The sequence below is a fragment of the Sinocyclocheilus anshuiensis genome, unplaced genomic scaffold, assembly GCF_001515605.1.
Source record: "Sinocyclocheilus anshuiensis isolate Anshui unplaced genomic scaffold, SAMN03320099.WGS_v1.1 scaffold1719, whole genome shotgun sequence".
Classification (NCBI taxonomy): domain Eukaryota; kingdom Metazoa; phylum Chordata; class Actinopteri; order Cypriniformes; family Cyprinidae; genus Sinocyclocheilus; species Sinocyclocheilus anshuiensis.
In genome coordinates this window covers 848,547-861,034 of record NW_015551147.1, presented here as the reverse complement: position 1 = coordinate 861,034, position 12,488 = coordinate 848,547, and the positions used below count along the sequence as shown (strand labels likewise).

The window sequence follows — 12,488 nt, the reverse complement described above, 5'->3', positions numbered from 1 at the left end:
ATATATTATGTAAACAAAAACTTTTATTTTGGATGCGATTAATCGTTTGACAGCACTAGATTTGACATATGGTTATATGGATGATAGTACTTAAAAGGACATCATGTTCAGTATGAATGTAAAGATCCATTTGATTATGATTTATTAACAATACATTAAGCCTGTAATTGACCATCCGAGAATCTTTTATGCAGGTATTTACACTTGGTCACTTGTACTTTTCCTAATCAGATATCTATATGAACATAAATAGAGGATATGTAAATACTAGTGTTGTCAAACAATTAATCGCATCCAAAATAAAAGTTTTTGTTTACACAATATACAGTGGGTACGGAAAGTATTCAGACTACATGTAATTACATGTATATATTTATATTCATGTAATTTAATTTTTATATAAATATATTTAATATATAAACATAACATCTTTTTCTTAAATATATACATGCATGTGTGTTAGGGGTGTCGAAATTAATTGTTGCATCGATGCAGTAATTGACCATAATCGATTATAGACTATGACGTCATTCGCATACGCGCTTGTCAAGCGAGTATTCAAAATTCACTCTCTATTTTTAAATCGGAGCATTAGCCTTTTATATGGCACGTGTGTGCACTAGAGACAAACACGGCGGGCTTCATTACACAGAATATGTGCTGTGAGACACTTGCGCTAATAATATTAAAAATTGACTTTGATCTTCCAAGCTGTTTAATGGCAGTAAGCGGGTGTTGCAGTGCATCAGTCAAAAATAAGTGAAATAAAGCACCCATCCATAATAAAAAGTGCCTCACACGGCTCCGGGGGGTGAACAACGCTGCGCAACACTGACATCTTACGTCATCCTCCCGGAGCTGCTTCCGTGTACAACTGTTGGCGCAAGCTAGATTAAAGTGATTATTACGTTTTGAATATGGATATTTTTCTTACAAAAACGCATCGATTCGCTACAGGAGGCCTTTGTTCACCCCCCGGAGCCGTGTGAGGCACTTTTTTATTATGAATGCATGCGCTTTATTTCACTTCTTTTGGACTGATACACTTTTTAACGTTTTTTAACGTTAGGGACTACAACGAGTTATTTCCCAGGCTCTCTCTCTCTCTCTCTCTCTCTCAATCAGCTCAGATCCAACAATGAACTGTTCCAATTATACACTTTTTTTCACATAGCTACGAGAAGCGTTAAACATGGACGCGCGTGCAGATAAACCCCGCCCTCGGGAAAAGGCTGCAAAGGGGGCGAGGCCATGCTGCGCTGCTTTAGAGAAGAGGAAGAGAAAACTTGAGGTGCACGTAAAAATCTATTCATATATGAATCGCCACCATTAAAAGCCATGCTTGCACAGGTTCTGCATGATCCTCTTCAATAATATCCTCTGCTTCTCAATCGAGCTCAAACTGATAAGCGATATTAACAACGCCGAAATTTACAATACAACCAGAGCACATGCCGCTGAGGTGAGGGGCGGGACGCTTAGACGTGCACTAGAAAAAAAAAACATGGCGGTTTAGCCAATCACAACACACTGGGCTAGCTAACCAATCAGTGTATTTATACATAATAGATATACATAGTACACACTAGGGCTGCACGATTATGACAAAAATCATAATTGTCGATTATTGCCTTGAAATTGTAATTGGGATTATTAATTACGATTATCACAATTTACATTGAATGATGTTTATACGATTGTTTGATGCAACTGCATGCCGTATTTTTATATGAAAATAAACAAGCTGAAAACACTCTATAACTGAAAAACTTGGTATTAAGCTTCAAATGTGAACTATACATTGGATGAGATAGTGACACCAGCCAACACTTTCACTTCAGTAAGGAGGTCTCATGTTCAGGCAGCAGCATTTAAGCGTCATCTTATTCGACCGTAAGTGCCCCACGAAGTGGACTTCACATGATATTCCGCCATGATTCCAGTTCCAAAGTGAAATAAACTTCAACGGAATAAAGTTGAATGGAATTGAATTGAATTAAAGTTGAATAAACTTCAACTTTACTGTTCAGCGCACTGATGTCAGACTCATTTTGAATAAAGTTTATTGTTAAATTGTTAAATGCCCTGCCTCCATCATTACATATCTTTGTCACGTCATTATAAGTGTTTGATCACCACATTTGAGTGATCATTGCAAAAAAATTGTTTATGTATATACTGTATATACATAATATACATTCTATATATAGTACCAGTCAAATGTTTGGACACACGAATGGGAAAGTGTCCAAACTTTTGACTGGTACTGTACTATAATATACACAAAGAATATCGGCCGATATATCAATATCAATATAATTCTCATAGTTTCATCTGTCATCTAAAAACACTTGTGTCATGCACACTTTAACTTGAATGACACATGGTGAGTTGAATTTGTGTAATGGGAACAGTTTCCAGAGAACTAAAATCCCAGTATTTATTTCCAGTAAACAAGAGGATATGAAGACTGACAGCAATGAATACACAATGAATCTGACCGGGATTTAACTATCCCTCATTCCTCATCTGTTTTCTACCATCCTTCTCTTCTTGAAGCATTTTTATTAAAGATGGGGTAAGCGATTTTTCAAAAACACTTTAGAAAACTGATTCGGGCCGACTAGCAAAACAAACTTGCAGCCAATCAGCAGTAAGGGGCGTGTCTAATCATTGATGTGGAGGAGAGAGCATTCAGTGCACAGGACGAACATTAGCCGAGCCGAGCGACAGAAAGATAGAGATGGCGGATAAAAAACAAAAGAGGAAAACGTCTGCGGAACAAAAGAAGGCTTAAGGCAAGAAGGATCTGTGTAAATATCGGATCAGCTTTCCAGCGCTGGAGAGAACTCAAGGAACGGAAGGCCTGCGATCGGATGCAGAGGTTGCTTTGTTTCTTCTCCATCGGTGAGTAACACTGTGTCTGCGCCGCAACAACTAAACTCGCATCCAGTGTACTAGTCCAAAGCGACCGTTAAAAATCATTTGAAATTTGTGTCAATACGTCATGAATAGAATGCAGCAGCAGTTTTCTGTTGGGGATTTGTCTTGTCGTGTCGCGCCGCATCCAGTGTAGACCATAGATATATATCATACCATAGATATACAGCATCACTGATTATAATGAGTTCCATAGTATTTTGTTGTGCCGTGCCACTCGCGTCCGGTGTAGACATGGTGTAACATTGGTTTTGCTTTGTTTCACAGAACTAATCATTGCCTGGGTTGCGTTCGTATGTGTGGGGTGGAGCTATCAAAATAGGGGCGAGACCATTTTGGGGTAGGGGCGTGTTTGTTTTGGTGATTTCAAATGTCAACATTGGCTACCAGAAATCGCTTACCCCACCTTTAAAGGAATAGTTCACCCAAAAATTAAAATTTGATGTTTATCCGCTTACCCCCAGGGCATCCAAGATGTAGGTGACTTTGTTTCTTCAGTAGAACACAAATTATTGCTTATGTCACCCCGCTCGTGATGTCTCGCTTCGCTATTGGACTGATTTCACACAGGCTTCAGTACGGTGTCTCGCCGAGGGCATTCCCAAAGCGTTCGACGCAGCTCGAGTTCCTGAAGGGGAACCAAATTGAACCCTGCGGCTCGTGACGACACATTGATGTCCTAAGACACGAAACGATCGGTTTGTGCGAGAAACCGAACAGTATTTATATAATTTTTTACCTCTAATACAACACAATGTCCAACTTCCTTGAGCGCGCGCACGGCATCCGATGCCTGAGGTGTGTACACGCTCTGGCGTAGTTTACGTTAATGGGTGTGTTGATATCCAGCCGAAGAGCAATCAACCATAACTTCAGGAGAGCAGGCTCAGAAGTTGGGAATACGTGGAAAGTCACCACTCCCGAATAAGTTCGCGCGAGAGAACGTAATCTTTTAGTTTTAAGTCGGTTTGAACAATCCAGATATGCGCAAGTAAGTACCATTTTGATTAGCCGTCGTACCTACAATGACTGTACACTGTGTAACCAATGAGTGACGTATACGCGCAAGAGATCACTTCCGGCGCTTGCGTAAACTACACCAGAGCGCGTACACACCTCACGCATCAGATGCCGTGCGTGCGCTCAAGGAAGTTGGACATAGTGTTGTATTAGAGGTAAAAAATTATATAAATACTGTTCGGTTTCTCGCACAAACCGATCGTTTCGTGTCTTAGGACATCAATGTGTCGTCACTAATTTGGATTTGTCTGTGCATGTTTTTTTTACTCTCATAGATTTTGTTACCATTGCCATGCATTATACGACTGATAGACTGCAACGGCTAGACTTAAAAATCATAATTTGTGTTCTACTGAAGAAACAAAGTCACCTACATCTTGGATGCCCTGGGGGTAAAGCAGATAAACATCAAATTTCATTTTTGGGTGAACTATCCCTTTAATGCAGACTAAAAGCCAATTCACAAAGACAGTAGTAACGCTTTTAGAGAAGACCAGCTGAACACGACAACCTAAACCTATCCGAATGATCATCCATCTAAACACCTCCAAAAAGCCATCCGCTTGTGCCATAATAACCTGCAACTTGCCAACTCCATATATATTTGCTACTCATAGAGAACCAGCATAAGGTACAAACAGCTTCACAAACAAGCAAGCATCATAAAATGTAAATGAGTTTACCTGGCAGAGCGGGCTCCAATACTGAAACCCAAGTACCCCTCCTGCGGCAGGGAGTCATCCCCCAACTCCCTCAGGTCCTGTGGCCGAAGATACTTCTCAGTCTCGCCGGTCATTGCATCTTCACCTGCAGGGATGAGAAACGCCCAAGGTGAGCTCACTTCAAGGTGAACTGATAAGGTGACCTATCAGCAGCTGCAGCAATTAGTTCCCCCCACATTGCTCTAATTAAATAAAACCCAAAGCGACTTACAGTACACTTATTGCCAAGACAGTCCCGCTAGAGCAATCAGAGGTTAAGTGTCTTGCTCAAACACACAATGGTAATAATCTGTAGCTCATCTCTTGTGGGGTGAACCAACCGGACCACACAGTCTTCTTGCATCACACAACATCCAGCTCGCAGCTTCTAGATTATTAATCGATGTCACGTAACACCTGGGTGTTTTTTTGTCCCACCGTGAATAACAGAAACTTAGGTGGCGATATTTCACTGACATATAGAGGAAACGTTCTGCTGCATCAGACACCACTGCATCTCCTGCTATGAAGCAAGTTTCAATCACACTCTCACAAAAACCCCAAGAGTTTCTTAAACCTGATAAAAAAAAAAAGCCTAAAACCAGCAAAGGCTGGTTTGCTAGTCTCTCAGCATGGACTGTTTGCTAGTTTTAGAGGGGTTTGGGCCACTTTCATGCAGGTCAAACTGGAACACCAGCTTAAACCATGAAAGACCTGCAAATTATTTTTAAATACACCAAATAATGATCTTTAAAAAAGCATCATATGACCCCTTTAACAGCAGGTACCATGTAATAATATGACAATAAAAATAATATATATCAATTGAATTTCATAAATTACGTTTTCAAATAACACTTTCACAAATATGACTGCCTGTATCTGATTTTATTGTCTAATTTGTAGGGCCCTATGAAATCCGTTTTATTTTTCCCAAATTAGCCTGTTTTATTTTTTCCAAAATCCTTTTTTCCGTTTGAATTTTTCTGGATTCAGTTTTTGTTTTTTTTTTCGTTTGAATTTTTCTGGATGATTATATTAAATTTTAACAAAAACATGTAAATTAGTTGTAATCATTAAATCACCACCACAGCGTCTTGTCTCCATTGGCAACACGCACGATTTGTGTCGATTGCAATTGACGTTGCAGGTATCGGAGAGTGCAAGTGGCGATTGCAAGTAACTTCGTAATTTAGTTTCTTTTTTCTTGTCTTCACCACCTGGCTATACTGTTGTAAAATGTTGAGAGATTCAAACAAAAAGCAATCAATAAATAGAACAAAATAAAAAATAAAAAAGACTGCAAGTGACGTCGCTAGCGGAAGTGCAAGTGTCTGAGAGTGCAAGCGCCAACCTGCAGCCAGACCCTTTTGAAGGCGGTCGCCTACCTTTGCCTAATGGTTAAGTCCGCCTCTGCTAATTATAACAAACAAACAGTTAAAAGCCACATACGACGGTTTGTTAGTCCGATGACTAGTTAAATGCGAAGTAGCACAGGTATATTTGTAGCTATAGCCAACAATACATTGTATCGGTCAAAATTAACGATTTTTCTTTTATACCAAAAATCATTAGGATATTAAGTGTTCCATGAAGATATTTTGTACATTTCCTAATGTAAATATATCAAAACGTAATATTTGATTAGTATTATGCATTACTAAGAACTTAATTTGGACAACTTTAAAAGCGATTTTCTCAATATTTAGATTTATTTTTTGCACCCTCAGATTCCAGATTTTCAAATAGTTGTATGTCATTCAAATATTGTCCTATCCTAACAAACCATACATCAATGGAAAGCTTACTTATTCAGCTTTAAGATGATCAATCTCAAAATAAAAATATTGACCCTCAAAACTGGTTTTGTGGTCCAGGGTCACAAATGGGTTTTTGGGCACTTTTAAGATGATCAGATAGGCTGGAGGACCTGTTTAAACCAGCAAAACAGTTTTGTTGTTTTCTCTAGTTTAATAAAATATTCAGTTGTAACGGTTTTTACGATAAAACACTTCTAGAAAGCAACGGATGCGTTAGCTGTCCACCTAGACATTATCGTAGACATAGGCTATAACGCCGTCTAGGTAGACAGCTCGATAGGCTTCGGACAGTCGTTATTTTTATAAGATAAGGACTCGCCTATGTTGCATAAAATGACGTCTAGGTAGGCAGCTCTGACGGTTTTGAGACACAGCCAACATCTTTTTCGTATCTCTCATAAACGCGACTCTCGCTTGTCCTCTCTCTCCGTGCTGCAGCCCCTCCCCTCCCGCTACTGAACTCCTCCGTTTCCCTAACCGGCTCGCTAATACCTTTCTACTCCGGTACCGAATTAACGACTTAATGACAAAGAACAGTCATGACAAAGACTAATAGATCACCCTGTCTAAAAACAGAAGACACTCTATTTGACGCCATTCTGAGTTTCAAAGGTGTATATTTAAATAATATATCCGAGCAGCGTCCAGCCGGTAAACGCTGCATGCAGCAGAGACCCAAAACACCGCAGTATTCTGACACAGCGACAGTCCTATCAACACTCACATAAAAGCGCAGCCATATCCCACTCCGACAAAGATATATCCGTTATTAGCGTATTCCTCCGATTATTTGTTCAGCTCTCAGATGAAGCCTGTATCCTCCGAGAAAAAGACTGATGATGAGGACTCTATTCGGGGTGCTCATGTGAGAGTCGGTCAACCAGAAATCTCGTAGCACTGGATGTGCGAGATTTACATCCGTTCATTCGCCCGGTAAACGTCATCTTTGCATTAAAAATTACATAACTGAGTGAATGACACTTAATGACAGTTGTCATTGTTTGAGCTGTCTTTGTTATGGGCTATGGTTAGGGGTAAGGGTAGGGGTAGGGTTAGGTTAGGGTTAGGTCAAATAATGTCATGTTTGCATTAAAAATGACATAACTGAGCGAATGACACTTAATAACAGTTGTCATAAACATGCATAAAACCTCCTTCATATTCATGACATGTGTCATGTCATGATTATGAAGGTGTCATGTCAGTCTTATGCACACCCCTTAAAGTAAAGTGTTACCCAAGCACTTTTCTAATATATGCGTGTTCTGGTTTGTCTGTACTTCTGAGGGTCAAATATTTTTTTTAAATCTCCTCACAAATACAAAGAAACCTGTTGATAACTGACTTGTGTGGACCACTTTCTTCACTATTTGAAATGCTCTTATCTGAATCGTGTTATGCTTTACATTATATCTAATCATAGGTGTTGACAAACCCTAATTTCAGGTTGAAATCCATGCCTGAATCTTACAAAGTTAACAGGTCTGTGCCAGTGTTGTTACTGTTAACAAAACATAATCTAAACAAAATTTAAAGTGCTTGCTTGGCAGCTAACAGACTCTGACAACTAATAAAACAAAGGCATTACTAATATAAATAAATAAAACAAAATTACTAATACTAAAATGAAAACTGAAAATATCATTTAAATTTATAATATTAATAAATAATTTGTGTATACAAAAATAACATTTCTCGCTGAGTCTGTGTAAGGGTTGAATCTAAATTATATAAAAAAACTGTGTTCCCTCTAATATAGCATCATAAGACAAGTGTGTGTATATGGATAGTTCTTTAAACAGATAAATGTTGTCTTTTATCAGCTAATGTCAAGGTCTCCTCAGACACACTATAGAACATTCATGAAACTCATTACAAAGTGCTAAAGAACATTACATAACTGTAAGGAAGTTCACCCCTTCTAAGTACTGTACTTACAGTGCATGCATGCAACATCTCCTTTTAACCATGTGTGTAATTTGCTGAACTAGGCACTGTGCTCTTGGACGTTTGTGGGATGCATCAGGCTTTGATATTTAATACATGAAATATCACCATTAAGATATTAAATTGGCTACACTGTGATAAAATGATAAAATAATAAAAACAGCTTAATAAAGAGATTAAATACAGGGTTCCCACAGCCCCGAAAATTTAAAAGTGTAATTTTCTAGACCTGGAATAATCATGTAAAAACAATTTTAATACATAATTGGAAAAAAAAGAAAAGAAAAATAAAAAAGAAAAGTTAAAATTTATATTGTCAATATAAATGTTATATTTATGACAGTAAAATTATATAGGCAATTTAAAAAGCTAAGCTTTTCAATAATTATGATTTTATTTAAAAGTTTAAATTATCATTATCCAGTCATTACAAACAACTGGTAAAGTCATGGAAAAATCATGGAAGTTCATTGACTGAAAAATTAAACGAAAATGAGAAATGTTGCCTTGGTAAACTATCTGAAATAAGTTTAAGGTAAAACACAAAAATTACTAATAAAAACTAAAACTAAACTAAGACTAAAATGGAAATAAAGATAAATTAAAGCTAAATAGTAATATTTTAAATCATCAAAAGCTAATAAATTAACAAAAAATTTACCTAAAATTAAAATGTAAACATAAAACATCAAAATATTAATATTTAAAAATAAATAAATAATAATAAATACAAGATTAAAATAAAAATATTAATCAAAATTATTTTTTAAAAAGTATTATATATAAATAATACAAAAATAACTGGTTAGAAAGTCTAGGAACACTGCACATGTAATCATCTTAATTAAAATCTAGAAATGCAAAAAGTTTCTGCAAGGAAGGACTAGGTTTAGGGTATAGCAAATATAATTAGCGCAATATAAAAACAATAAATGTAAGTAGACTCCACCATAATATGACAACTAACAGCTGTATGAGTTACAAAATCAGATCGGGGATCAAAGGTGCAGTGTTCATAGCTTCTGACCGACATAAGACCTACATGCACAGCTTAATGGGATTACACAGATAACTTCCTGGATAACCTATTGATCTATTATAGGCGTCTGCTGTTAATACACACACACACACACACACACATGCACTAATGCACACTTTACCTCTCAGCACTGCTAAGACAGCAGTTTCAACACTAGACTTTTTACTGCTTTGTCATATTCCAAGACTATCTCTCTATCCCTCTCCATTTTGCATGTCTCTCTCACTCTCAGGTAGAGGGGTGACACCTGTGGGCCAAGTCAGTGTCACCTGCGGCATTGTGAGCATATCTGCTGACACACACGGTAACCGTATACCCTCATCCCTCCAAGTAACCATGGAGAGGAGTGCAATGAGGGACATCAAGCTCATGAATATTTCAGCGTTGCACCAGGAGACAAGAGAGAGAGTTTGGCATCATAGTCAACACGTGGAGTGTTTTCTTCTCCTCCTGACACCAGCTTCACTGTATCCCAGGCAACTGTATGAGTCACATACAGGATTTTGTGGGCATCTGTTATTGTGTTTCTATGTGTGAGCATTTGTAAATATGTTTTTATAACTATAAAAAAACTGTGTGTGTGAGTGTCAAGTTGGCTTAGACAGGAAATCACAGCAATCACACTCTGGTTTTGTGCATACAGACGAAACACACACAGCTCACTGCAAAGCCAGGCAAGAGGAACGCATCTAAGCCGAGTGAGTGTGTGCGTGAAGCGAGGGATGATTATAAAGGGGAGGGAAAAAAACAGAACTGCAGAAGTGTGTACCTTCTTCCCCATCAGCCTGAGCTTCATGATTTTTCATAGCTGTCAAACATACAGTACACAGCAATAGGTTAAATGTACACGCTGTCTCTCTCTCTCTCTCTCTCTCTCACACACACACACACACACAGAATAATGAAGGCAGATAGTGTTAGCCCAGTGATCATGGTGCAAGCTATAGTGGACAGCTGTCAAAATAACTATTTGAATATAAAATATAAATAATATTTTAACAACTGCCTCACTGACTCAGTGTGCAAATGGTCACAGCAGAGTAAAGAGTTCTTTACATCAGTATAAACCAATATGGTTAACCAAGAAAGAGTGAAAGAGTGTGTGTGTGTGTGTGTGTGTGTGCTTAGTCAGCTTTACCTTCATCATCAGACATGTCGAGGAACTCATTCATGGTCTCCGGGACATTGATCTTGTGTTTCTCAGTTACAGGCTGGTCAAAAATGGAAAATATGCAAAATATGAGTTCGAGATACTCCAACTTCCATGAAAATAAATAGCATACAATTCATAATCATATTCATAATATGACATAATACAACTTGATTTTAAAATCAATGACATAATACAGATGTAAAAATTCTGGCTTATATCGATAAGCCGATAATTACTTTTATGTTAGTTCTGATAACCAATATATTATATAAATATATACGAATGTTAAAATATATTATAATATTATATTATAAATATACATTTTGTAATTAAAATTATATTATAACATTAATATTAAATTGTATACTATTTTGTTCAAATACATAAAAAATATAACAGTAAAAAACTAAAATCAATCATTTTAGATGCTCAGTAATTTAGAATGTGTTAATGAATTATTACTGTTTTTAAAGGTTAACTTTAACTTTGGCATTAGATGATTGCAAAACTAATCTTAATAGAAAAAAACTGAATGACTAAATATCCAATAACACTTGAAACATAGTATATTCAAAATTCAATTTGAAGTGTAATTTAAAAAAAAAAACATAGCATGGCTTACAGTTTTAAAAGGAAGTTAAGAAATAATGTAAGAACAAATTCTTTGCTCAGAAGTGATTAGCATGATGTGGCTGGTTGGTGTGGATTTGATTCAGAATGCAAATTGCATACGAATACAAATAGCCTGGTATTAATTTCCATGGTAATTGTGGACATTGAGGGGAGAGGATGTTGACGGAAGTAGGTCAGGATGTAGATGGTGGCACAGGCTGAATATGTTACCGTGGCAGTGAGGTTTTCATCTGTAACTCCTCTCAGCGTGTCCACTACGGAGATGTACCCCAGTCGTCGAGCGATGGAGAGAGCTGTGTTCCCATTCTGCCACACACAAACACAAAACAAAGACTTTACATCTGTATATGAGGCATTTTATATTTAGCATATGTAAATGTAGGTATTATAAGCATAAAAGAGTGAGATTTGTGTTTATATTAAAGGTACGCTACTGTAAATGCCTTTACTGTGACTTTTGATTAATTTAATGCATCCTAGTTTAAAGGGGTCCTATTATGCTCTTTTACAATGTCTTGAATTTGTTTTGGGGGTGTACTAGAACATGCTCTCATGCTTGGTGGTTCGAAAAACTCATTATCATTTACATAATTTACATTATTACAATACCTTTCTCCCCATCCTGGCACAAACGGCTCGATTAGTTCTGGGTTTGATGAAAAAACGCATTATTTTTTACATAATTTACATTATTACAATACCTTTCTCCCCATCCTGGTACAAACGGCTCGATTAGTTCCGGGTTTGATGAAGGCCCGCCTTCCGGAAAACTAAATGTGATGTGATTGGTTAGCTGTCCCAGTGCGTTGTGATTGGCGAACAGCTTATTAGACGGTGTTTCAGTACTGCCCCGCCCCTTGCCAAAGCAGCCAGTTCTGTCTGCTCCGGTTTAGTTAAGGATGTCGTCAATATTGCCATTATCGATTTGAGCCAGATTCAGACCCAGAGAATATTGAACAAGTACAGTTGAATTTATTTATACCATAGTCCAGTGTTTCCCAGGCAGCATATATATATGCAAACTCATGCTCTGCCAGCAGGAGGCGCTGTTGGAGTGATAGAGATCAAGGTTTCCTCGGTAACGGCTGTACACAAAGCAGCGCTCCGCTCAAGCTTGCTTCATCAGACATTACATGCAAGATTAAATGAAAATGACATCCATTTTTCTGAAGACAGTAGGTTTCCTTCAGAAATACAGTGATATAAAAACACCCGCACTCAATGTATGGGAAACA

The 12,488-nt window shown here is 37.5% G+C and overlaps 1 protein-coding gene across 6 annotated transcripts in view; it reads right to left on the bottom strand.

The window, feature by feature from the left end:
- Positions 1–12,488, bottom strand: part of ank3a (ankyrin 3a) — a 113,624-nt gene that overhangs the window by 44,026 nt on the left and 57,110 nt on the right. For all 6 annotated transcript variants that reach the window (XM_016453476.1, XM_016453477.1, XM_016453478.1 and 3 more), the window contains exons 22-25: positions 11,464–11,559; positions 10,606–10,678; positions 10,237–10,275; positions 4,644–4,767 (exon numbers count right to left, since the gene is read on the bottom strand). In XM_016453476.1, the coding sequence (XP_016308962.1) occupies positions 4,644–4,767; positions 10,237–10,275; positions 10,606–10,678; positions 11,464–11,559 (332 nt within the window). The remainder of the gene's footprint in view (positions 1–4,643; positions 4,768–10,236; positions 10,276–10,605; positions 10,679–11,463; positions 11,560–12,488) is intronic.